Source organism: Pseudochaenichthys georgianus, chromosome 3, assembly GCF_902827115.2.
Source record: "Pseudochaenichthys georgianus chromosome 3, fPseGeo1.2, whole genome shotgun sequence".
In the NCBI taxonomy this organism is placed as follows: Eukaryota; Metazoa; Chordata; class Actinopteri; order Perciformes; family Channichthyidae; genus Pseudochaenichthys; species Pseudochaenichthys georgianus.
The window spans coordinates 8,618,752-8,646,641 of record NC_047505.1 but is presented as its reverse complement, the minus strand read 5'-3'; the positions used below and the strand labels follow the sequence as shown (position 1 = coordinate 8,646,641).

Sequence of the window (27,890 nt, the reverse complement as noted above, 5' to 3'; positions counted from 1 at the left end):
GGAAAGACGGACAGATGCTTGGGCGGATCTAACGGCATGCAGCGGCTGAGCGGCGCACACAGTCGCGGTGAGATTAGGGCGAAAACATCCTCGAATCGGCGGAGAGTCACCAACCTATCAATCCTTCCACCCGAGCCCGGGGAGACGGAGGAGTAGAGCGGACACATTCCCTCCAGGTTTACCACAGAAGCGACACCGGCTGATTCCCCACAGCGGATCCGAAGTAGAGAGCCTTTTCTCCGGCGTGAGAGGCGAGGCGCAGCGGCAAGCACATCTGGCGCGGAGGAAGACGGGCGGCGAGAGAAAGATTGGTTACTCACCCCTCATTGCTCTTCACTCCAAGAAGCCGTGTGTGTTCACCTCAAGGATCGCCTGAAAAAAACACAGGAGAATATTTTTCATCCACTTCCAACAAAATCCACAAACTTTTATCCCTCACTGTGAGGTGAGGAAAACATCTCCAGAAAAAAAATGTCAACAACCTACAATTGAGGATTTTTGAGCTTACCTGGAAAAAGAAAACAACTTTATTCCATTGAAATAACAGCGCTTTGGTGAGCTTTTATTTTTGCGCCTCTCGGGTCACTCGAGGCGCAAAGAAGGAGCGCAGTGCTGGGTTTGATTCGCTGGGTGGCTGATTTAAATAGCTCCTATCAGGCCACGGGAAGGGGAAAAACGGGAGAAAAGTACCACCAGCGGCCAATAAAGTGTTTGGCAGAAGGCGCTAGAGCTCGGTGCGCTCCAGCCTGCATGCATGGGAGCAGCCTGAGCCCTTCCTCCTCCTCTTCCTCCTCCTCCTACTCCTTCTTCTCCTCCTCCTCCTCCTCGTCCTCCTCCTCCTCCTCCTCCTCATGTACATTATTACAACAAGGGAGACCCAATCAAGCACGTATCTCATCGATTCAGGCACACACACACAGATACGCAGTTACGCGCACACGCACGCATCCTGGCTGTGCCCTCAGCGGATTTTTCAAAGCGCTCCCGGACAAAATATCGTAGCGTATAGTGACCAGTCCCCGGCCGTCACCTCCTCCTCCTCCTCCTCCTCCTCCTCCTCTTCCTCCTCCTCTTAATTTCTCCTTCGCTGGAGAATAACAAACTGTAAAAAGCACGCTGCATGTGGCTTTTTATTCTTCATTTACACCACCAAACAACCGGACTGGAATGGATTTTTATGAGATGCTTTCAGGCAGCCGGTCTTGGCTTTGAAATGCGCGTGATTACCGGGAGGGCTTCATGGAGGATCAGCCCGTAAAGTAAGTAAGATCACGCCGCGTGTGCTTGTGAATCATACTGTGTGTGTTAACCATCTGCGGTAATATGACTGACATTACGCGCATTTCAAGCTCCCCGATTAGCCTTTTGGAATAAACGGAAGGCTAGAATAAGGCTGACAGAAAGAGAGGGGTGAGATAGAGAGGGAGGGAGAGGGAGAGAGAGCTACGTGACGCCTATCAGCGGCGGAGAGGTTGAACCGTAGAAGAGGCGCAGGGCTTCAGTTGTTTCAGCTCTTGATGTGTTGTCTCCCCCTTGTTTGCGGACTTTTGACTGACGCAATCATTTGGTTGTATCCCCCTCTTCAAGCTCGCCTGTTGCAGCCTCCAACGCCAAGTAAAGAGGATCACACGGAGGACACGCTTTTTTTTTAAAGACTCCTATAGCCGCGAAGCTTCCTCTGTTCCTGCTCCCATCCAAGCCGGAGCAACCGACGGAGAGAGCAGCAAACCAGGAGGCAGATTTCTTATTTTTAACCCCTCTATTTTCTTTTTGATTGGCTCTATCTCCTTTTTTTATTTTGTTGTGAAAACTGGACACCCTCCCCTCATTAAATACACCCACCCGATCTATGTGGGAGCCCTGAGAGCGCACCCAGGGGGGGAAACTGTGAATCAAAGCTCTGCGGGTCAGCATCGAAGCACCGGGGACCGAGAAGAAGTCCCTGCCGGGGCCCCGACACCGATATGCCGCGGAGGAAGCAGGAGGCGCCTCGGCGCGCAGCAGGTACGCACTGGCTTTGATTTGAACCTAATTTACCTCTCTCTCTTTCTTTCTTTCTCACCCCCTCTGTATTTACCCCCCTCCTTCCTCCACGCCCCGTCATTCAGTTACTTTTCATTATTACCAAAAACATCTTTTGTTGTGTACTGTAAAGGAAACATGCTGTTGTACTTTTCACAGCTCCAACTTTTGTCCTCCCTTGCCACACACATCCCATCATAGCTGTTCTTATTATCAAACACATGCCTATATGACTTATTAGTGGAGGTTCATTGGAATTCCAAACACCCTGAATGCCACATTTCAACATTTCTTACCAAGTTTAATTAATAAAAAAGGTCATTGTTGTTATTGTAAAGCTGCAATGATAATAGAGAGCATTTGATTTATAATTTCTAATCACTTTTTGTATTATTTTCAGCTTTTCAGTTTGTGCCTAATTTGATCTCTTTGGGTTTGTCTCTGCTGCTTCGACCATACGCCACCGAAGGCTTTTGAATACTGCAACGGGCATTTCTTTTTCACTTTCCCCTTTTCAATACACACAACGATTCAAACTCAAACGATTAAACACTGTCTATATTTGCTAATCATTAGTTTATTCATATCTTCCGTATACAGATGTGTCAGAACAAGTGGTTCCCGGTAGTTAGAACAATCATCTTTGCCTCTCAGAGAGGTCACAGGTCAAGCGTACCGGTGCATGTGTCCTAGAAACAGTGTGAGAGCGCTCAATACCAAACGCTTTCTACTTTCTCATATTCACTTGGAGGCAGATGAATTGTTCCTCCATAGGTCCCTCTCTACCTCTTTTCACTTCTTTACGGCGCCTCCTTCTCCTCTTCCTCCTCCTCTTCCTCGTAGATATTGACTGTGGAATAAAGGATGGGTCAGCTGACTGTCACGGAGGCCTTTGATGGTAGCTGATCTCTTTTTAGGGGCTTAACTGAAACACCCTGATATATGACAGGAAGTGACTTCTTTAAGCCACATTTGTCTTTAAAGATCTGATCGCATTGTAGCATTACTGTGAAATCCCTAATACTGTCACACTATTATGTTGCTCTACAGGCATTTGGAGTGTATTTCCACACACCATATTGAGTTTTCAGGTCCTTTCTCATTGACTTTACACCCCGTCGTATCAGTGTACTTCTACACAATTCACCTACAAACTACACTTGGAGTTTGTCTTCATGATTCCTCCGGATCATTTCTAAGCGATTCGTCCTCCGTGTTTTTCACCTTTCTCTCCTTTCCTTCAGTTTCTGGGAAATACTTTTTTTCCTCCTAGTCTAAAGATTATTTCACAGCCCGGGGAGGGGGCTGGGGGGGTATTCTGGAAGAGAGCTTTAATGGACAATTGCCATCTTTGATTTGACGCTTGATTGATCGCCTGTCATCTGGCCGAGCCTTTGATCTGTTCATTCCCGATAAGTGTCAATAAATCACCCCCCCCCCGACCCCCCCCCCCCCCCTCCTCCCTTCGACCCGCCCTCCCTCTGGTAGCGAAGCAGGGCCTGCTGAAGTCACGTCTGGCCTCACAAAGTTATGGTCATTAACACCATCATTTAATTGCATCTTTGTATCTATCCCACCCCCCTTTTATTAGCTTTGATTTCTTACTTCCTCCCCCCCCCTTCGCATTCGGACTTGACGAGGATAAAAAACTGAACTCGGCATTTATTTTATGTTCCCATTAAAGGGGAAGGAGATTTTTTGGTGTTCTCATCACATCACTTACGACACTAATAATCTGTTTTTTTATATTTCAAGTCATCCTTGTATAGCTTTTGATTTGGAGTAGTTTTTGTTCATGTTAATTCAATGTATTATGTCAACAGAATTCACACAACTGTTGAAAAGCAATAATATTAAGCTGAACTTGAATTTAATTTTAATTTAAAGTTAATATCATTGCTTTTAACTATAACCTAACACAGTGATGTGAAATCTGTTGACGTAATACATCTAATTAAAGTCAACGGTTTACTTTCTTCAGTGTTTGATTTATGCATGACCTTTAGCATCTCACTGTAAGCCGTTTTACCTGAGCGCACTCTTGTTTGCAACTTTGTTTCACTCTCAACCAAATCCAGTTCCTGCATATGCCTGCAGCCTCCAGCACGTAATTACACCTGTGCAGTGGTGCAGTCAGAAGACACACTGCAATGACTTTGTAGTACGTATAAACAAGTACTTTCTCGCCCGCGTACACACACACACGTAGAGTGCTATGAGAAATGTAACTATTAGCCTAATCGCGAGGCGGAAGACTGGTTTGCTCCATCAGAAGGGCCCGTCAGAGAGACTTTGTTTCATATTTGATTTAATTGTCTGCCCTCTGACAGCCACATTCATCAATGGCCCTAATGGTCAATCAGAGGCTGGCACGCACACAGAGAGAGTCTTATGTATTCTCAGCCCAGGGCCTTACTTGATCAAAATGTTTTAGCTCTAATGGACACACCGGGGGTGGGGGGAGGGGGGAGGAATGGGGGGGGGAGACAGATGGATGGATTGATGGATGCAAAGCGAGAGGACTTTTTATTCAGCTTGTGAGAGCGGGGAGAGAAAATGAGGCATTTATATCTCTGATGAGCGGACGAGAACAAACAGGCGAAGGAGGGGTTTCATTTTAGACTATTGGCAGATTTTTTCTTTTGCCTTCTTTCCTCCTCCTCCTCCTCCTCCTCCTCCTCCTCCTCCTCCTCCTCCTCCTCCTCCTCCTCCTCCTCCCTGCCTTGCTCACAGCTGCAAGTTATAAGGTTGAGGAGAACTGCATGGCACACAAAGAGTGATGACAAATTGATTGCGCCTTAGTGATGGCAAGAGTTATGGGAGGATGGCAAATGATAGGCCTTGATTAGGAACTCGGAAGGGGGCCGAGTACCCCCAACTTTTTGTATTTCCCGCCTTCTTTCTTTCTCTTTTTCCCTCCCTTTTTTGTCACTGATTCTGCCCTGAAAAAAACGTGTGTTCGTGGCGTAAGACAGCAGATACCTCATAGCGAGCCTCAGTGGCTCGTCCAACCATCACATGTGTTAAAACAACACAATCGCGGTTAAAGGTCAGCATGTGCATTGAACACTTCCTCTGAATCTGCTTATTTGGGGTTCGCATGCTCTTAATTGGTCATTACCTAAAACGCGCCATGATGCAGACGAACATGGCGTCAACTCTTCCTGTCTTACATTTCTCTCTTTATCCTTTTCCTTATCCTCCATCCTTCCAACACGCCTTCCCACACACACACACACACACACACACACACACACACACACACACACACACACACACACACACACACACACACACACACACACACACACACACACTTCTCCCCACCCCGGCGACGCATTCAGCCGTCTAAAAGAGGAGTTGTTTTGCCAGCTTCATTAGCGTTCTGCTAATTAGCCGAGCATCTGATGGATCTCTGACGGGCCTAATGATTGGAGATGACAAGCTCAGCACACTGTCACGCTCGCCAATTAGGTCTGCCGCATAGTTGGATGTAATCAACTTGATCTTACACCGTCCTCGTTTGCCCCCCCCCCCCAACCCCAACACAGGTGGGGTTTTGGACAGTGGTGGTATGTATGCGCGGCGGGGAATCCGGGTCCTTAAATTAGCAGTGATGATTTTTCACGGCGGCATTGATGTTACCTAAAGAACGTGTCCGTCGAGTCACGCTGTGCATGCGAATACGTGCGCGCTTCTTTCTGACCAAGCGTATTTATTGTTTCTGACATCAGGAAAGGACAAAGCTCGGGCGAGCAGCTTTTGTCTTTGGGCTTCAAAGCTCTCCGAGACCAAACAGGTCATTGTTATGGGAGCAGTGTTCCAACATCAAACATCAAGTATATTTTTTTACCTGTCGTTTTTTTCACGCGCCTTACATCCTCTACAAACAGTTTCCAAGTATTTCAAATGAAGGATGTTTCGCAGTACGCAGCTGCATGGTGTTAAAATAGCTGTGTGTGTGTGTGTATTGTTCTCCCGGTGCAGATTGATGACGGTGACACTGGTCATTATTAGCTACTCAATGACACTTTCCCAGAGTGGGGGGATTTTTCACCCGCGTTGATTTTTCAGAAACACCTATCATCAGCATGGTGTCCAAGGAGGCTAAGCATGATTTATGTAAATATTAACATCAAGACAGATCTGGTTCTGTCCGACAAGAGATAGATGGCAGCCGGGGAGGAAAAGCAGCTGATTTCTGTGATTTCTCTGTGTGTGTGTGTGTGTGTGTGTGTGTGTGTGTATGATTGATTGTAGATGAGAGCGAGAGATTAATCATGCTTGATGTGTGTTAACGTTGCACTCGCGGTGGATCTAAGTCGAGATGCAGTGGCCCATTTAAATATACTCACTCTCACACACACACACACACACACACACACACACACACACACACACACACACACACACACACACACACACACACACATTGTTCGGCTGTGACTAACACACAGGGCCATTTGCTGTTTCACGGTGTGGTTATTAAAAATACAATATCAAATGCGATACTCCCGTCCAGTGGGTGGCCATATGATCTAATGCAAGATGTCAACATAATGGAGCTAATTAACCTGCTTTCAAAAGCTCTTGATAATTGTATTAATAATTAATGTTTTTTTTTATGTCAAATTAGGCAGCCGTCTGAAATTACTACTTTTATGTAGTAATTTTATTTAATAGTGCTTTTTGGAATAATTTTGACTTTTCAGTTCATTCATTTAGTCATTTTTATTCTGAAGTATCCCTCTTCAGCATTACAAAGCCCATTGCCTGGAAAGGACACACGCGACAGGGTAGAAGAATGACTGAAGTCCTTAGTTGAAACATGGAATTCAGATGTTACTCATCCTTGAAAAGAAAGTCTTCCACTTCAATTCCTAATGAAGTGGATGTATTTGAATAACAGCACTTCAAATGTTCCATCTGCAGTCCATTAATCTGAAAGGTGGTTGTCCTTTTATGCTCCGAACGCCTCCCACCTCACTCTGACGGAAAGACATTAACTCTTTTTTTATATTCACGGATCTGATCACTCTGGGATGAAGTGGGAACCTGCTGACGGATCAGATTGAGAAAACAAAATGAATGAGGGGGAGTTTTCCCTGAAATGAAGTGTAGTACATGGAATACATGCTGTTAAGGAACCATACACTTATGGTTCCTTAACAGCATGTATTCCATTAGTATGACTCATTGTCTTGTATGGGACAGAGTTCTCAATCAAATGCGGAGAAAAAAGGTTATTGCCTTCGACTTTGTCAAACTCCAGGATCATTTTCACATGTGTACAGAGACTAGTTGTTAACATAGACACATGTTTTATTGTATTGCCATGTCCTGAATGGTCAAACACAATCTTTAAAATGAGTTACTATAGCAACATCAGGTCCCTAAACAGCCTTAATTTATTTTCCGTATGTCAAAATTAACACATTTTCATTTTTTTTTTATGATTTATTTTCTATTCATTTATAAAGTCATAATTCTGTTACGTTTCGCAATTTGTTTTTCAATTCCAGTGCGCGCCAATGCCAACCTGGGGTTAGGGTTAGGGTTAGGGTTGGGAACAGAGTCAAGGGGAGGCAAGATAAAACGACTAGTTGTCAGAACATTCTAGGTGTTAGAAATAACTATTTAGTTTTGCGTATCTTTTGTAAACATACTTTCTAGTTTGCGCAGTTCACAAAGGACAGATTATGAGAAGGGAAAATCACTCTTCTATTGAACTGCACACTACTTACATCTGTGTGAGGTGTCAAACATGGCGAATTCTGCTAAACCTGCCATTTGTACTGTATCCCCTATCTGGCTGAAACCCTCCACGGTTCTTCACGGTAGCATGCATGCTGAGCTGAAAACCCCCTCAGTCCCTGTCACTCTCTGCGTCCCATCTCAGTCGTCTCCCCGCGTTACTTTGTGCAGAGTGAGTCTTTCCCAGGCAGCTAACTGACACTGTGATTCGTTACGGCCTACTTCTGCTTTTCTCAGTACTCCTGCCCCACCACGCTGTGCCACAATGAAACAAGAGAGACGGAGAGATATAAAGTGGGAGAACTGTTGCATAGTTAAATGTTCTATCATAGGGAAAGACAGAAAGGTAATGAGATTGTAAAAAAAAGAGCATTATGTGCATTGTGCACGGGGGAGAGAAGGAAGGAGCAAATGAAAAAGCAAGCAAGTAGACAAACGACAATCATAGACTGAGAGACAGAGGAGGGGGGGCTAGATCTCCCTCACCCCCCCCCCCTCCCTTCCCTTCCTTGAGGATAAGTGGCTGATGGTTTATAAACAGTGTTTCTTTTCCTCCCTCTCCCAGAATCTTCCGTCATGGCTCCCATTAGGTTGACAGCTGTCAATTAGAGCTCCCTTGGTCTGGCGCGCTGCACTTTATTGCAGGCAGTTGATGCTGTCATTTTGCTCCCAGTTTCGCCTTGAGCGTTATCACGAGCGCTCAAACAGTCAATAGCTGATGCATCAGCAGTTATTTCTTAAATTGGCTCACAAGGCTGCATCCTCTCCTCATTTTTTTCTCCCCCCCCTCACTCCCCAATTCTTCCCCTTCTCTATCTCCTCCCTGTTCTCCTTTCCCTACCCAAAATATGTTTGTGTGAGGAATGGCTTGTTTCTGAGGGGTGGAAGCAAACAATGCAACGTACACAGGAATATGCTAAATAATCTTTATTGGCATGTTATTTAAACCAAATAAATATTTATATTTATTTTAGGATATTTTGTGTCTCTTACCCCCCTTATCTGACTCTGACCCCCTTCATAAATACTTTGCGTTGCATTAACAGTTTATTCATTTTAATATTTTTAAAACAATTTGTACACGGCTACCTCTTCTAATATTTGCACAGCTCTCCACTTATCCCTATACTGCACATATTCTTTTATTTGTCAGTGTATTTTGTCATACAGTATGTACTTTTGTCAATGTATATTTAATGTAAATATTTCTCAATATGTTATGTATGCGCCATACACACCAACGCTTATCCCATGTATGTGTAAACCTGATTCTGATTCTAGTTGCTCAATGAAGAATACATAACAAATACTTTCCAAATGTTAAGCCAATAACAAGAACAGGAAAAGGAAGAAGAGAAGTAATATGTATTGTTATGAAGGAGAGACAAATCTATACATGTCAAAATGTTGTAAAACAACGTAAACTACGTAATGGACTTGTAATAATAGAGATCAAAGGTGATCATCCAGGAGCCCCTCACTGTGAGGTCCGATTGGCTGACGGGCCCACACTGAGGCACCCTGGGAAAACGGCTAAAGCAGGAAATGGAGTGATCTCTGCGCACACACACACTTCCTGTGCTGACACAAAGCAGATATATGTGTATTTACTGTGATCCTACTGTAAGCTCCAGAGCAGAGCCGCTGTATTAGGAACATGTAACTGAGTTCTGCCAGCAGAACCAGCAGATCCATGAGAACATGTCCTACAATAAGACAAATACTGGACCGACATTCTGAATGACTTCCAGTGTGAGACACTTTTTAGTTGACTGCCAAGAAGTCAGTGCTGTTTCCAACATGTACTTACTTCTGTCTGGCAAGTTAGTGTGTGTGCGTGTGTGTGTGTGTGTACTAGCATTACTATACTTGTGGGGACCTACATATGTTTACATAGTCACGTGTGGGGACTCGCCTCCCTTATGGGGACAAATTGGAGGTCCCCATAAGGGGTATCATTAATTTTAGGGTGAAGACTTGGTTAGGTTTAGGATTAGGGTTAGGGTCAGGCATGTGTTGGTTATGGTTACGGTTAGTCTCTAGGAAATGCATGTAAGTCAATGTAATGTCCCCTGAAGTGATGTATACATGGTATGTGTGTGTGTGTGTGTGTGTGTGTGTGTGTGTGTGTGTGTGTGTGTGTGTGTGTGTGTGTGTGTGTGTATGTGTGTGTGTGTGTGTGTGTGTGTGTGTGTGTGTGTGTGTGTGTGTGTGTGTGTGTGTGTGTGTGTGTGTGTGTGTGTGTGTGTGTGTGTGTGTGTGTGTCCGGAAGAGGCTCATCTAGTTTAACGAGCTGCAGGGCCAGTAGCAGGACGAGACTGTATGAAGACAATGTGTGTGTGTCTCTGGTGTGTGTATCTGGTGTGTGTGTGCGTACGTGTGTGTGTGTGTGTGTGTGTGTGTGTGTGTGTGTGTGTGTGTGTGTGTGTGTGTGTGTGTGTGTGTGTGTGTGTGTGTGTGTGTGTGTGTGTGTGTGTGTGTGTGTGTGTGTGTGTGTGTGTGTGTGTGTGTGTGTGTGTGTGTGTGTGTGTGTGTGTGCATCTTTTGAGTGTCATCTGGGCTCGGCTCCAGGTCTGGGTTTCTTCTTACCCTCAGTGGGGGTTGCCTTTATGTTGCAAAGCGTGTGTGTATGTGTGTGTGTGTATGTGTGTGTGTGTGTGTGTGTGTGTGTGTGAACGCCTGCAAAATCAGAGCTCTTCGTTCCCCTTTCCCACGGAGGCTTTGGCTGAACCTAGACGAGACTGGCAGCCATCAGTCTTGCGTGTGTGTGTGTGTGTGTGTGTGTGTGTGTGTGTGTGTGTGTGTGTGTGTGTGTGTGTGTGTGTGTGTGTGTGTGTGTGTGTGTGTGTGTGTGTGTGTGTGTGTGTGTGTGTGTGTGTGTGTGTGTGTGTGACGGTGGCTGTGATGAAAGGCAGGGTAGCCAGCGAGGGCCCGTCTGAGGCCCTGTTAATCAGACATCTGACATCCTTCTCAGGCTGACAGCGGCTTCCTCTTCTTTCCACACACACACACACACACACACACACACACACACACACACACACACACACACACACACACACACACACACACACACACACACAGCTGAATGGTCACCAATCAGTCACTGCCAAAAGACAGTCCGACAGACATGCCTTTGGCCCGCCTCTTCCTCCTTCTTGCTTCCTGTTCTGATCACTTTCAGATGCTGGAGTCATGCTCAACCTCGCGGCTGATTGTTTGATATAATCTGTTCTTACAACGGTGTGGTAAGAAAAGGGCAGTGGTGTACAGTAACTAAGTACATTTACTCAATTGAGAGTCTGTACTGTACTTGAGTATTTCAATGGTGTGCTACTTAGGGTTATCTAATACCTTTAGTTCCTTCACAGATGTGGATGAATGATGTGAAATATAACAAGTGTTAAATCAGAATCGAGTTCCACCTGGAGTCAATCCACAAGCTACCCTGCAGTCTACAATCGACGCCTATACCTTTCTATACTTTTACTTGATTAACATTTTGATTGCAGGACTTGTAACAGAGTATTCCTACACTCCGGTACTTCTGCTTTCACTCAAGTACAAGATCTGCACCGCTGGAAAAGTGTGTGTAAACCAGCGAGTGTGTGTTGTGCTCTGGAAAAGGGTAAAGAGAGAGAAGGCAGGTGAGAAGGAGAAACAGTCGGCTGAGGGAAAGGAGAAAAAAGTGCGCGGGAGAGATGAGAGGAGTGAGGAGGAAGGCTGTTTTATTTTATACTGCGAGGGCCTGTTGCTAATTAATGTTTCTTGGTCGGTTTCTGTCGGAGCTGAGTAATGTTTTTGATCTTTATGCCTGATAACTGCATACCTAATGAGATTTCAAAGCTGGTGGAGATGGGAGTTGCTGCTCCCTGCAATTATTGACAGATGCCTTTTCTCCGCCACTGGCTGCCGCGCCATAAATCCTTCCTCAGTAATGAGCTTGAGAAGTGCCACCCTGCCAGTGAGCTAATGAAACCGAGCAAGGGGGGCCGCCTGTGTGTGTGTGTGTGTGTGTGTGTGTGTGTGTGTGTGTGTGTGTGTGTGTGTGTGTGTGTGTGTGTGTGTGTGTGTGTGTGTGTGTGTGTGTGTGTGTGTGTGTGTGTGTGTGTGTGTGTGTGTGTGTGCAAAAGAGTGCATCACACTCCTCTGACACATTTTTTTCCTCTTTAAATGCACTCTGCAGATGTCAGCCACCTCGCCTGCTAGCGACACAGAGGGAAAACGAGGCAGGAGAGAGATAGTCGGTCGGAGGGGGGTGGGAAACACAAAGCAGGGGCCTCTCTGTTTCTCCACTTTATGAGAAGTTTCAGGGTGGTGCTGCGGGGGGCTCAGGTTACAAGCCCCATGTTAAGGCTATTTGTCTAGCTTTGGCTGTTTTATTTGAAATGCTAGTATCTCTGTTGCAAACGGGACCGTGATTGATATCGTTGCACCCCCCCCCCCAACCCCCCACACCCCCCCCCCCCCCAGCTCGCCTTCTCTTCTCTTTTTCCCTCGATGAACTCGTCCTCTCTCTAACTCAGCCAGGGAACGAAGAGGGGCTCTAAGAAAAGAAAGGAAGGAAGTGGCCGGGGAAGAAAAAGAAGACTTAAAGTCGTCCTAAACACATTCAGTTCAATTCAAATAGCTTTATTGGCATGACCGTAATGACATACGGTAGTGACAACGCTTTGTACAATTATGACATCTTTACATGAATATACATTTGCCAGAAGCTAGAATATCATGTTTTCTTTGCAATACTTTTTGATCGTGAACTAGAAAACTAATAAACAATCTTTAACAATCATAAAGCGGTGTTCTTCAGCGAGTCTGTGTTATGTTGAAGCAGAGGTTTTCAGAAACCAAAAGAGGGCCGTCTCACCGCCGAACAGTCGATTTCCCCCTCTCATCGTCCACGCCATACATCACAGACCCACCCTTCTCCCCTGACACAATGACGTGTGTCATTTATCAAACGGGGCCTCGCCAGGGCTTCACATGTGTGTGGGAGCGCACAGCTAGTGTCTGTGCCTACGCGACGGTGCGTGTTTACAAGCACATGTGTGTGTTTCTGTGGCGAGACACGTAAAGAGGGGGGATTATCGGTGCTGAATGAGTGAGAGAGTGTGTGAGGAGATCAGAAGGAATCGGCCAGACTACATTTTTGTTGGCCAGGATACTTCCCTGTGGGCAGTGATGTAATGTAACTAAGTACATTTACTCCAGTAATGTACTTAAGTACAATGTGTAGGTACTTCCCTTGATAATGTTCACGTTATGCTACTTTATACTTTAACTTTACTACAATTTTAATCAATTTTCACTTTGTTTTGTTTTTTACAGCTGCTACTTCCAAGATATAAAATAATAATAATACAGAATATAAATCAACTCATAAATCATGTATTGTGATAGGTGAGCAGTTTATAATGTATTTTAAATGTTCTCCTTCTTTTAACCAATAATAATGTAATCTGAAATGGGCCAGCGAGTACTTTGACGTTGTGTACTTGAAGTATATTTTAATACTTTTACTTTTGTTATATTTTGAAATACAGGACTTTTATTTATAACAGTATTTTACAGTAAAAGATCAGAGTACTTCTTCCACCAATGCCTGTGGGGGATCACGTCCACGTGTGATATTGATACAGCAACTTTAAATAGCACTTTACACACAATTACTCACATTCCACATCATCAGTACGTATAGATTGTAAATCAGAGGTCCATTCATCTCCTGGATGCATGTGTGTTTGCGTGTCAATAACAGTGTGTCTCATGTGTCTCGGGGCTCGCTTTCCAGGCGTGTATCAGTCGCAATGTCTTATCTCACACACACACACACACACACACACACACACACACACACACACAAACTCACAACCGCGTGCAACTTCGTCCCATGGGTTGAGGCAGCGCAGTCTCCCTCTCTCTTCACTTCTCCCCGATTCAAAGGGAGGCCTTATAGAAGATGGATGCTCCTTAAAAAAAAAAGAGCCCGTTGATGGATATGAATCTGGCCCTGCCATTCATCACTGCTATATTATTTAGACTGGATCGCTACAGAGCTGTAACCTGAGCTACAGCTCGGAGGGTGTGTGTGTGTGTGTGTGTGTGTGTGTGTGTGTGTGTGTGTGTGTGTGTGTGTGTGTGTGTGTGTGTGTGTGTGTGTGTGTGTGTGTGTGTGTGTGTGTGAGGACAAGGCAGGTGAAGGAGGGGGAGGGCGGTGGGAGGACGAGGAGGCAGTCGTGGTCTCGACAAAGGGAGGGAGAGAAGGAAAACAGTGAAGTGAGGAAGTGACAGAAATTGTGCGGCCAGTAAAACACAAAGGGAGGGATTAGAGGTCGGAGTACATGTGAGGGTCCTGAAAGGTCAAAGGTTAGAGTTAAGTTGATGATGGTATAGGACACCTGGATAGCTTCCCACACACATGAATGGCACAAATGAGTCAACAAATAAGTAAGGAAATGTTCTTTAAAATTGTTCCTGGACAAAGTAAATCAGATTGTTGCAATCCAACTTGTTATTTTATAAATATGTATTTCATTTATTATGGTAAATGGACATTCTTATTTATATAAGATGTTTTTTTTATTTCAGTGTACAATGGAGAAACCATCATGAAACCCAAGTTCTCCCAGAATAAATTATATATTCTGATTTTATTCTAAAATGACAAACTACAAATAATTGTAGAGGGTCAACAATCATTTTAAAGCAAGTACTTCACGTGCCAGTGCTAGTTATTTAAGTCTTAATACATTCCTTATTTATTTGCCTAAAAGTCCAAAGGAGTCAGTGAAAAGTCTTAAAGTGTATCTCACTGTCTGTTTGTGTGGACATACAGTACGATAAAAAGACTGAGTGGTGTGTTCAGTTTGTCATTGCTGTGCGTTTCCTCTGATTGCGGCCAATTGTGTAAATCAATGGAATTCTCATTTGTTATGGCAACCTCTCCAGTGTAGCAGTGTACGTACTGCCGTTGGTTGACTACAGATTGTCTGTAATGCAGTGGCTCATTGTCAGTGTGTGAATGAGTGGCTGTAGTAATTAGGGATTTGCATCTTTGGCCATACCATCCTTTCCCCAAACAACTAACAGTGTGCACGAGGCAGTCATGTAGCAAGCATGCTAGCAGTGACATATCATTATACTGGAGGTAAAACACGAGGGCCTCACTGCACACTCACACATCATTGTAAACAGCAGATTCCATGTTTTAATCCACTACCAGAGTTGGAACCAAGTTTAAACGGATACCGCTTGTCAACCTTGCATGTACATGTAGTAAATATCGTGTGTTGGGTGTGTGCTACACCATGTAATACGCAGTCAGTTAATAGGTGGCCTGATTATTGATGGGAAACAGTGGTAACAATTAAATAAGTAGCTTTAACCTTAATTAAATTAAAGATCCATTGGCAAATAAAAATACAGTATCTTGTTTTATGGCAATATTTTACAAAACATTATACAGTTTGGGTGCATGTTTGCCAACAGATCGTGCTGCAGTAATATTTAGTTTTTAAAGGTTTTTGAAACTTGTTGTGCATGAATCCATGCTAATTCAAGAGGAGCTGGGAAAGTAAAAGTATTAAAGGAAGAGGGAATAAGATTAAACTCTGTTGCTTCTTCTAAAACTCCCTGTCAAACTGCCCGTAACGGTTTTAACGGTTACATTTTGGGTTCTTTGGTATGTTCCCCCCTCCCCTCCCCTCTCACTCTTCCCAGGTTTCTATAGCGCCAAGGCAGACGTGGTGATTTATTGTGGCCATCCATCTCTGGTACTCATCCATCACCGGCCGGTTGCTAGGCGATCATGGCAGCAGCTGTTTGCTTTTGAGTTCAACAGAGGGGCCTTCACTCAGCGGCGGCAGGTGAAAAGCATTACGAACGCGCCGTTGTCACGCCAAATAATTAATCAAAGGCGGGAAAGATAATTAAAAAGATATGACCCTTGCTGGTACTTGGGCCTGGGTTTGCCCAGGAAGGGAGGGGAGGGGATAGAAAAAAGAAAAGGTGAGAGGAAGAGGACTCTCTCTTTGTCGCTGCTGCTTTGCAGTATCATGCTCAAATGGTTCTTTAAGATTCTACCTCGCTTCTAACAAGTATTTGATGACTGCAGACTTTGCCGTTGCAATGGAACCCTCCGTCAAGCACTCGTGGAGGAGTGGAATGAGTGAGTGCTGATAAAACCGGCTCTCCTGCTAGTCAGTGGCACTACTCCATTTCATTTGGAGGAGATGGGCTGGAAAAAAAGTAGAGAAAGGAATTTTTTAAAAGGCCTGGCAGAATGAAAGAGCTCTTAAAACTGCTGTGGATTCATTGTCACCTCCAGTTGCACCCGCAAAGCTTTATGCAGAAACAGAATGAGAAGTGTAGTGCTCACAATCTAAGACATTCTGAGTCAACTAGTACTAATGGGATTTTGTCAACTAGTTAGTTGCTTTAGTCGACAGATCTTTAAAACCGTCTTTCTTCAGAGAGAATCATGCCAACATGTTTCCCCGTACCAGAGATGTGCTCATAAGTTTCTTGGAAATGAATTATTCAGCATCGTAAAGAAGTGTAAGTCGACCAAGACCGAAACACACAATTAGACATCTAATTGACAAGGAGGGAATCTGCTAGTGGTTCCGAAATGTGGTGAACAAGTTGGCAGGAAATCTCTCAAATTCTCTTTTGTAAACTGTTTACTCAACGACTTCGGTCATATTGTATGTAAGACCCACCTTTCTGACGGCAATCTTATCACCACAAAGCATTTACAGGAGAACATATGGCCTTCTGATAAGGTTGGACAACATGCCGTACTCGTTGTGTAGTTTTTAATATACTAGAACCTCCAACCTTTCTGACACCTTTACTTTCTATCTCATCTAATCCAAGTTCTTCTAAGCATTCATGCATTCATTCATCGGTGAAGTATCAGACAGGATCTCTCTTCTCCTCTGTGTTCCCATTTAAGATCTCTTAAACCCGCTCTACCACGTGTTTTGACGTCCCTCATTCTCCCACCATCAGTTATTATCTGGAGTTTATACAGAGTGGCAAAGCGGTGGAACCAGACGTTCTGTACGCAAGTCAGGCTTTGAGACATAACAACAACATATGAGCGAAAGACGAAGTAGGCAGACAGACACAGGAAGACACAAAGAGACAGAGGCAACATTTATATTAAGATTTTAATTTGTGAATACAGAGCCTTTCAGAATACATGTTTACAAATGACTGAGATCAAGTACGTTGACTAAACTCCCCGAGAGATCGGTTCTAAATCACTTTCTGACAATACTGCGTGACATATCTGTAGTGCGCCAAGGCATTTCTGAAATATCAATGAGAACCTTATTGTATTGTATCCAATCCTTGATTTGTGATTAATTCTTCTTAGTTAAAGGTGGGGTAGGTCATTTTGGAGAAACCAGCTCGAGTGCGCTAGAATTTGAAAATACACAACCGGAAAAAATCTGCCACTTCCTTACAGAGCCCCTCCTCCAACACACACGAACGCACACATGACCAATGAGGGCACGAGTTAAGTTTGTATCTCGAGCCGGTTTCTCAAACGTACCTACCCCACCTTTAAGTAACTCAGAAGGAAATGAAAGGTATGATTTGACATTTAGCCTGTTACCTGAAGAAAGTGTTGTATTTGGGGTTGTTTGTAGCCTTAATGTTGCTAAGCTAGCTAGTTTCAAAATGTCTGTCTATATAGTGTCCTCTGAATCAAAAGTGTCTGTTAAGTCCAGTTTTATCGACAGAAGTATTCTGTGGGTCGATGTTATCAATTGTGTTAACACAATTCCTTTAGTAAATACATTCCTTTAGTAATTAAAAGTACTGAGAGTGTCTCCTGACGTTATGTCAAGTGAGGCTACGTCAGTGAGTTATATCAAGCTAGGTCCATAGCTTTAGTGACGTAACAAAATAACCCGAACCCTTTTTGCTAAAACTAACTGCGTCTGTTTGAAGATAGTACACACTTTAAAACTAAATAACCCTTTGTCTCAAACCTACGCATCCGTTTAGTAGAGTGTCTCCTGACGTTATGTCAAACGAGGCTACATCACTGATTTACATGAAGTGTCCAGAGCTTAAGTAACATAACAAATAACCTTAACCCTTTTTCCCAAACCCAACCAGGCTGTTTTAAGATACTATGCAAAGGACTAAGTGAAATACTTTTAACTAAGGGAAAAATATGACAAATAGTTTTCTAGGTATGAAGACCAGATTGACGGATACTTACCCAGCTATTACCCAGATTCTGATTCTGAGTAAGGAGGGTTAGAGGGAGAGACAGTAAGGAAGACAGGCAGCTATAAAAATACACAGACCGGGGGAAGAGAGACAGAAACAGAGCATCAGTCAGCATTTAACATTTAGCTTTCTGCCTTTTCGGCCACTCTTCCAGGAGTGATTTGGCCTTAAGCATTGCCCCAGGTTATATCCAGTCTCACTGAACTCACTCTCTCTCTCTCTCTCTCTCTCTCTCTCTCTCTCTCTCTCTCTCTCTCTCTCTCTCTCTCTGAAATGCACACACACACACACACACACACACACACACACACACACACACACACACACACACACACACACACACACACACACACACACACACACACACACACACACACACACACACACACACACACACACACACGTGCACACACACTTCTCCTTGCAGTCAGTGTTGTTCTCATGTCTATCTCATAAAACATCACAGAACCCAACGACATAAATAGAAGTCTCTGTTTTGATTGAACCAAATGAAAGAACACACAGAATCACGAGCAGTTGGGGAAACAGAAAGGAGGGGTGTGTGTGTGTGTCTATGTATGTGTGTGTGTATGCCTTTCATTAGCACTTATAATTCAGTCAATAGACACTTGATTGGTTAACATGGAGCTATTGATTCATCGAGCATTATAAACTCACGTGTTAAACGCCTCCCAGTACAGCTACTTTACGAGAGAATAACACTTATATCAGAAGCCCTGGATATAGAATATATTCAGTGTTTTACCAACACTAATCGATGAAGATATATCCCAGGAAACAGTTATGACTCCAAATGAAATATTATCTGGATGGACTAAGACCAAGTTCTTGAACCCAAAATAGTTTGAATATACTCATGTTGAGCGTTCCTGAACTCTTCTCAGTCATGATTTAAGAAAAAAGGGTGTTCATAGCTGTCCTTTGTCATATGGGCTTCATCTCACTTGGCTGTCCTGTATTGGTCGTCTTCAACCAACACAGCCATTACATATCCCAGCGAAGGATTTCAGCAATCAAGACGGATGGATTTTGTCCACTCTGACTTCCATCAAAGCTGAAGCTGTGTCACTCTGGAATGAAAGCCAAACGAGATATCTGTATTGGAATGATTCAAAGATGAAATGTTGTGAAGCCATGCAGCATCTCAAGGCTTTAACTTACCAGCTGCTAACTTCATAGGCAATGTTAATATGTGTATATTAAAATGTAATGAGCATTGACTGGGAGATCGTTTTGTTTGGTAGTGTACGAAGCATAACATTAAAAAAAGACTTGTCGCACTCTTTGGGAAAGATAGAAGCTGTGTCAAAGCATGTTTCCTTTTTTTCAGCGTTTGAATGAAGAGTCTCATCTTCCAACATCTGCTGCATCACATGCTGAAACACACTGTGGCATTTCTTCACATCCCTTCAACTCGATCTCTTTTTCAAAGAGCCCCGAATTGTCTCCTTTTGGTTTGCGCATTTCAAAAAAGCTGCCCGCTCAACTTTATCACAATCTTTTAATAAATGCGACCCATTGTGTTGTACCCAGTGCCCAGGGTGATGGGCTACACATGTGGCATTGTGTGGTGCCTGATTTCTCTTTTCCTCTCACACTGATAATGTGATCGAGAAGAAACATCTCCTGTACTCATACACTCGAGGTATTTTTTAGTTAAACACCATGAGTTGAGGGCCTTGTGTTGAAAGATCAATGTGAGCCGTGGGATTTTGGTGTTAAACAACCATTTTAATTTATTTTTATTTTGATAAACAGCATATTTCTTGGGATGTGTTGAAGTAACGGTGAATGTGTGTGTGTGTGTGTGTGTGTGTGTGTGTGTGTGTGTGTGTGTGTGTGTGTGTGTGTGTGTGTGTGTGTGTGTGTGTGTGTGTGTGTGAGACAGAGAAAAGTCACTTCCTACCAAAGAGGAAACACATAAATGAACTCTACAGACCTGATACAAAACCATCACACACACATACACACATATCATACAGACAGAAAAACCGCTGCATGTGTGTGTACTGTGTGTGTGGGAGTTACATTGTAAATCACACTAATCAATCGTGGCCTGTGTCAAGGAATTCCAGACATAGCGAACGGTCTGTTTTACATTGAGGGGAAGTGTGTGTACGTGTTTGTGTTTGTGTGTGTGTGTGTGTGTGTGTGTGTGTGTGTGTGTGTGTGTGTGTGTGGTGTGTGTGTGTGTGTGTGTGTGTGTGTGTGTGTGTGTGTGTGTGTGTGTGTGTGTGTGTGTGTGTGTGTGTGTGTGGTCTAGCATTACTATACTTGTGGGGACCTACATCTGTTTACATAGTCACGTGTGGGGACTGGCTTCCCTTATGGGGACAAATTGGAGGTCCCCATAAGGGGAAAAATTAATTTTAGGGTGAAGACTTGGTTGGGTTTAGGATTAGGGTAAGGGTTAGGGTAAGGGTAAGGGTTAGGGTTAGGCATGTGTTGGTTATGGTTAAGGTTAGGATACGTCTCCAGGAAATACATGGAATGTGTGTGTGTGTGTGTGTGTGTGTGTGTGTGTGTGTGTGTGTGTGTGTGTGTGTGTGTGTGTGTGTGTGTGTGTGTGTGTGTGTGTGTGTGTGTGTGTGTGTGTGTGTGTGCGAGAGAGAGAGTGAGAGTGTGTGCAGCTGTCCCAAGATGTCCTGCACACAGCTGTCACAAATCACTGCTCCGTGTCTCCAACACAACATTTACTGTATATATCGTGTGTGTGTGTGTGTGTGTGTGTGTGTGTGTGTGTGTGTGTGTGTGTGTGTGTGTGTGTGTGTGTGTGTGTGTGTGTGTGTGTGTGTGTGTGTGTGTGTGTGTGTGTGTGTTGTAAACATAATGTAACATGGGAAATCTGCATGACATTATGTACGCTACGTCGCTTCACTAACATAAGCTACATAGGCTATGGGTTCAAATAATGATGTCTACGTTATGTGACTTTAATTAAGCTACCTCATAATCCAGACATACATTAGTAAAAATGTACTTAAATATAAATAAATAAGTACAAATAAATGTATTTATAAAAAACAAAAGAATAAGTAGAAGATAGAATAATAGGATGAATCCAGGTGTGATTGCGGCACATACATAACAGTACATACAGAGGTTGTAAGAATAAAAAATACACTTTAAGTCCCAGTATAAATTAAATAGATACACAATAATATTAGGTAAATTATAAAAATATATGTACATATGTGAATATTTAACAATATATACAAATATATATATTCAGGTTTGCACCCCAGAGTCGGCATTTTACATGTTTACACACAATTATACCTAACGGTACGTCCACACAGCAGCTTTAGACGAATCTTCCACCGCTTCTCTGCCCATTGACTTTGAATGGGGATGACGTCACTTTGCCTCGCTTTTCGCCGAACTGCATTGTGGGGGAGCGAGGCGAAGATTTCCAGGATTTTCAGGATCTCCAGGATTCAAAAGTTGAGCAATGTTCAACTTTTGAAGCTGAGCTGGAAGCGCCAGCCAATCAAATCCCGTTTATGCAAATCTGATAGTAGAAGCGCTAGCCAATCAAACCGCGTGTAAACTGGGAGAACCAGACCGCAGTTCATTTCCTCATATTCCAAACGAGAAATTACGGTAGCAAATCACCCGGAACTATTACCGGGATACAAACCTGAGGAACCAGGCATGGAGGGAGGTGGCGAGACATGGAGAGACAGTGGGTGAAACTGGTAGGTTTTCGCCTGTTTGGGGAGTTTATATATATATATATATATATATATATTGCTCGCATAAAATCCCCAGGGTTTTTTGCTTTGTATGTCGGGGGCGGGAGATTCATGTGATTGGTTGTTGGTCGCGTTGCTCGCAAACAATCCCCAAGCTGTCAGACACGCCCAGCTCCAAGATTTTCAAGATTTTTGAAAAGCTGCTGTGTGGACGTACCGTAAAGCTGTAGAATATATACTCATTAACTGTAGAACTATAGGCCACTATGACATTCTCTAAACACACTGCCCCAGCATTTAATTCGATTAAAGTCGTGTAGCACATGTTTGGAGCAGACTAGCTTCTCGGAATAATGAGATGATGATTAGATTGTAAATTGCTACTGCAAAGCCACAGTGCATCCTTTGGTTTATATGAGCTGTTCCAACAGGAAATGTGTGATTTTACAATCATTGTGAAACACCACATGTTGTTCTAATCCATTAATCAGCAAGTGTACACGTTGGGGAGTAACACACCTAAAGCTCACAGCCCTTAATACATGCTATGCAGGGAAAAAAAACGTATGTTCCAGTTGATGGTTGCATAATGCGTACAAAACACATTTAAAATATTTTATTTAGGCAAAAAAAGCACCCAGGTAAATAAATAGTATGCTTAAATTATACTTTTAGAAGAATGTACTAAGTACACTTTTAGATAAATGTGCTATTTTGGTCACATTCAAGTATACTAAAGTGTACTCAAGTAGTACTGGAGTACTACTTAATCATTAGTTGAGTATACTTGAAGTGTAAATAGTGTGCTAAATTGGCACAACTTTTTGTAAACTTTAAGTGTACTAAAGTACACTAGTTAAAATCATGATTTATGTGCATTCGAAACACACTTTAAGCAAATATACTTAAAAGGGCATTCGTGTGCATTCGAAACATGCTTTAAGTATAATTGTATTGTATCACCAGTGTGTTGGAAATATACTTAAAAGGGCATTCGATACATACCGATGCACTTGGCTCCACCACAGTTGGCACGCAAACTGCTACATTGTGATTGGGCGTCGTGAGTGACCTGCATCACGTGATGCAGGTCCAGTATTATTCGGTTTCAGCCGTTACTTTATAGCCCTTGGTCTGGTTTAACCATGGATGTATAATAAGAATAATATAATAAGGGTTTAACGCTAGCTAGTTGCTGGAGCTAATGACTAACAATTATATATTATAAATATGCCACCAGTACAGTCATTGTGCATTATTACATGATGGTAATAGTCCAGACCTATACACTTCCCAGAGGTGTAAACAAAGTACACTATTCACAAGTGTTATAAAATAAACACTTACAAACAAAGTACACTGAAGTACAGTTTAAAATGAACTAACATTAAAGTGCACTGTTTGTAAGTATACTTATGTACACTTCTAATGGAGTGAAATTCAAGTCTACTTAAATAAAGCATACTAATAGTGTATTACAAATGACTTGCAAATATTGAACTTTTCAAAAGTAAACTAACGTACGTAAGTATTTGCAAGTTAATATACTTTTTAAAAGTACAAATTAAGAAAAACGTATATTAAAGTACACTTTTTATAAGAGTACTTTAATACATTTCTAATGAAGTGTATTTAAGTACTTGTTATTAAAGCATGCTAATAGTGTATTACAAAATAGTAAAAAAAAGAATTGTACTTTCGATAAGTATACTTAATGACTACTATAAGTATTTGCGATGTAGTACGTATAGCGAAAGTGTACTTACTTGCAATTCACAATACACTTCAAATGTACAATTTTAATAAGCACACTGAAATACCACTTTAAGTATTTCAGAAATAGTATATTTATATTTAGTACATTAAAATTGAACTAAATGACATCTATTTTGAATTATACTTTTTAAAAGTACATTTTAAACATACTTTCAATTAAGCACAAAAAGTAGACGTATACTTGTATAAACTTTTGTATACTTACATTATATTTCTAATACACTAAAGTATACTATTTTTTTACCTGGGCACATTTCTCACCACTCTGTAAATATCAGTGCCATTTTGTGTACGTATGTGTGCGTCTATGTATTCCCTTAAGGCTCGGTTGTCATAACAGCAGAGAATTTGTGTGGTTAGACAGGGCCTTGTTGGCCTTCTTGCTCTACCTGTAGCCTGGGTGACATGTCTTGTGGGCTCTTTCATATACCGAAAGACAACACACACACACACACACACACACACACACACACACACACACACACACACACACACACACACACACACACACACACACACACACACACACACACACACACACACACACACACACACACACACAGTAGTACGGTTCTGGCATCGTCTCCATGGCACACATAGCCCTTTCTTCTCTGTTTTTTTGCAAGTCTTCAGCACTAATTACATGATTAAAAATGGCGGTCTCCTTCCTGACATAATTCATCGCTGTCTGTGTATTTACCGCCCTGCTGGAAACACACGCACACACACTGTCACCGATTTACAAATTCAGAGCTTTGAAACCGAAAACCCATCTTTTTCCCCTGACAATTTGCACACACAGACACACACCCTGTGGCCGAGAGGAAAGGTGTTGATGGCTGGAGAGGGCCACAGATCCATCATGTGACGTGTGGCGCGCTAACGGCACACTAACAACACGCTAACAACACGCTAACTGCAAACCTAAAGCCGATGGACAGCCTTGTTTTTAACTCTCAGGTTGCTCTTTAATTGCACGTTACCATAAAGATGAAAGAACTTGATTCATCAAAAAAAGTATTCTGATGGAGAGTGACATCCATAAGGTCCCCAGGAGGCAGTGTCTTTATACGTAAATGTTTTATTGCAAGTTAGGAATCATATAAAAAACCAAGACTTTGATAGATTGAATTGTATGTGATATTTTACCCTTAAATGGTCTCTGCATCCTGGGGATACAGTCCGTTGACAGGCTGTTCCATGTGTTAAATGGGGGCAATTACAGTGTTATTACAATGTAATATGGGTGTAATAACAGTATAATAATGGTGATATGTGGGTGTGATAACGGATCAATATGGGTGGAATAGTGGTTCAACATGGTTGTAACATGAGTTTAATATGGGTGTAAAAATAGTGTAACATGGTCGCAACATGAATTTAATATGAGATTTGTGGGGTAAGTTCTGAAGCAATGGGAGTCAGGACTCAGAGAGACACGAGGAGAGCTGGAGCTTTGCTGGCAAACACTGACGGTTTATTTGGAGCTTCGGCCGGAGAATTCACCAGACATGTCACGAGCCACGTGTTGACCACACGGTTGAGATGCCACCATCATTTCTGAAGACCCCTACTGTAGCTCCAGGTTTGAACTAGTTCAGAGTGTAATAATCAACATTGTGCAATAGACAGACTAAACAGCTGAGGACACTGAATCACAGTTGTTGTCGCTTATGGCTCGGGGTCATCTACACCCCGAGAAGGATGTGTTCCAGGTGTCCCGCAACAATAACTATCTCTGACCGAGAGTTGCCTGGTCACAAACTGGTAACATCAACAACTTGTTAGGGCAGCCCCTCCTTAAGGCAGATAGCGGCTGATCAAGGTTGGTCAGCTGCGTCAGAGGGCGAAGGAGGAGGACATGAGGGGCACATTATTCCCCAACAGTAACCCTCTTTTTATCAATTTTGAAAAAAAACTATTCTAATAATAATTTGTTCAATACTTAAATCAATGAGAATCTTCAGATTTGAGTGTGGATTTACATAACATCAATTACATCAATAACAATTACATTAATAACAACATAATAAGATTGAAACATTCAATCACAATGATTGAGACAGCCAATCACAATAGAAAAATCATCTCTCGTCAGTGTTTGGAGCATCTTTTGTCAAAAGCATCATAATGAACACATATAAAATCACAGATACATAATAGCAAAAACGTCTATTTTAAACTAATATGTTTTAACATTTAACCATTAGTTAATCTCATTTATCAAGCTATACAATCAAAACCAGCTTGCAGTTTAAAGATTTAATTCAAGGCAATCACTAGCATCAAAAACTCAGGATCATAAGAGATCCAGCTAAGGTACTGGATAACATCAGGATCATAAGAGATCCAGCTAACGTACTGGATAACATCAGGATCATGAGAGATCCAGCTAAGGTACTGGATAACATCAGGATCATAAGAGATCCAGCTAACGTACTGGATAACATCAGGATCATGAGAGATCCAGCTAAGGTACTGTATAACATCAGGATCATGAGAGATCCAGCTAAGGTACTGGATAACATCAGGATCATAAGAGATCCAGCTAAGGTACTGGATAACATCAGGATCATGAGAGATCCAGCTAAGGTACTGGATAACATCAGGATCATAAGAGATCCAGCTAACGTACTGGATAACATCAGGATCATGAGAGATCCAGCTAAGGTACTGTATAACATCAGGATCATGAGAGATCCAGCTAAGGTACTGTATAACATCAGGATCATAAGAGATCCAGCTAAGGTACTGCATAACATCAGGATCATAAGAGATCCAGCTAAGGTACTGTATAACATCAGGATCATAAGAGATCCAGCTAAGGTACTGTATAACATCAGGATCATGAGAGATCCAGCTAAGGTACTGCATAACATCAGGATCATAAGAGATCCAGCTAAGGTACTGTATAACATCAGGATCATAAGAGATCCAGCTAAGGTACTGCATAACATCAGGATCATAAGAGATCCAGCTAAGGTACTGCATAACATCAGGATCATAAGAGATCCAGCTAAGGTACTGTATAACATCAGGATCATAAGAGATCCAGCTAAGGTACTGCATAACATCAGGATCATAAGAGATCCAGCTAAGGTACTGTATAACATCAGGATCATAAGAGATCCAGCTAAGGTACTGTATAACATCAGGATCATAAGAGATCCAGCTAACGTACTGTATAACATCAGGATCATAAGAGATCCAGCTAAGGTACTGTATAACATCAGGATCAGCTAAGGTATAAGAAATGCACACTGGTGATCTAATTAATCTGTAATCTGCAAAATTGCACTGTCTTCAATATAGGATTATATTTACGTTAGCTTCATTAATGATTACATCAAAAGACTATGGCATGATAACATTTCAAAATCTGAAGGAAAAAAATAAACAATTCTCCAAATGTTTAACAATCTGAAAAGGAAAAGTTAGGCAAATAGGCTTTCCAGACTTTTGTAAAAACCTGGAAAGGAAGGATTACACATTCTTAAAACTTGAATTCATACATTTGTGAATGCTACCACTGATCTGTACCAAATTAACTCAATGAATTATTCTTATTAGCCATGCTTACCTAAAAACCTACTTATGGTACTTTGAAAGGGTTCTTTTGTGTTTATCTAATGTTGAATATAGAATATGAATTTCTTTAAATTATACTTCTCTAATTTGAGGATCAAATATGCTACGTAATTGTTATATGAAATATTATACATATTTGTTTTGGGCCAAAACTGAAGTTAATCCAGTAATTGAAACATCATTTTAGGTCTGTCTGGGACAATACATTAAAGAGTAGTGTTGTTAAGCCTGATTGCTGGATGATTAAGGATGTTAACATTATCTGTGATAATAGTAGAAATACCTTATTATTCAATACCTTATAATCTGAACATATTTATTTACTTATTTAGTTTAGTGCGAAAGTGTAATCTGATCCGACAACATATATTAATCACCACTATTTAACACATGTCTGGTCATTGTAAATATAAAATACAATTATTAATTGTACATCTGTAAACAGGGAGGGAGTACAGCTCTAACACAGAAAATACCTGTCTTTGCTGCCCCAGAACGCCTCGTTGGACATTTGATGGTCCAAATGGACCAATGCGTGGAGCTCCCCACCCACACACACTCTTTTGGCGGCGAAAATGTGACGCGCTGGGGGGGGTGATAGTAGAGCCTCGCAGCGTGGCGAAACTGTGACGCGCTTTCACTCTTGGTGCGCCGCATTTTGGGGTGCGGAGGGGTGGGGATCAAGCCCCCAGGAAGTGCGTCGGACTCAGATGAAAATATTCGTGCTGGCCAAACGGCGGTACTACACTTCCGTTTGGTTGCCAGGCCCGGAAACACTTTTTC

General features: G+C 42.4%; 1 protein-coding gene across 2 annotated transcripts in view; it reads left to right on the top strand.

Moving 5' to 3' along the window:
* The first annotated feature begins 865 nt into the window (after positions 1–865).
* Positions 866–27,890, top strand: part of tshz3b (teashirt zinc finger homeobox 3b) — a 47,747-nt gene continuing 20,722 nt past the window's right edge. Inside the window, exons 1-2 of one of the 2 annotated variants that reach the window (XM_034079007.2) lie at positions 866–1,259; positions 1,588–2,004. In XM_034079007.2, coding sequence (XP_033934898.1) covers positions 1,965–2,004 — 40 coding nt within the window. In that variant the 5' untranslated portion in view covers positions 866–1,259; positions 1,588–1,964. Of the gene's footprint in view, positions 1,260–1,299; positions 2,005–27,890 lie in introns of those variants that run through there. The other variant, XM_034079012.2, reaches the window with a different exon arrangement.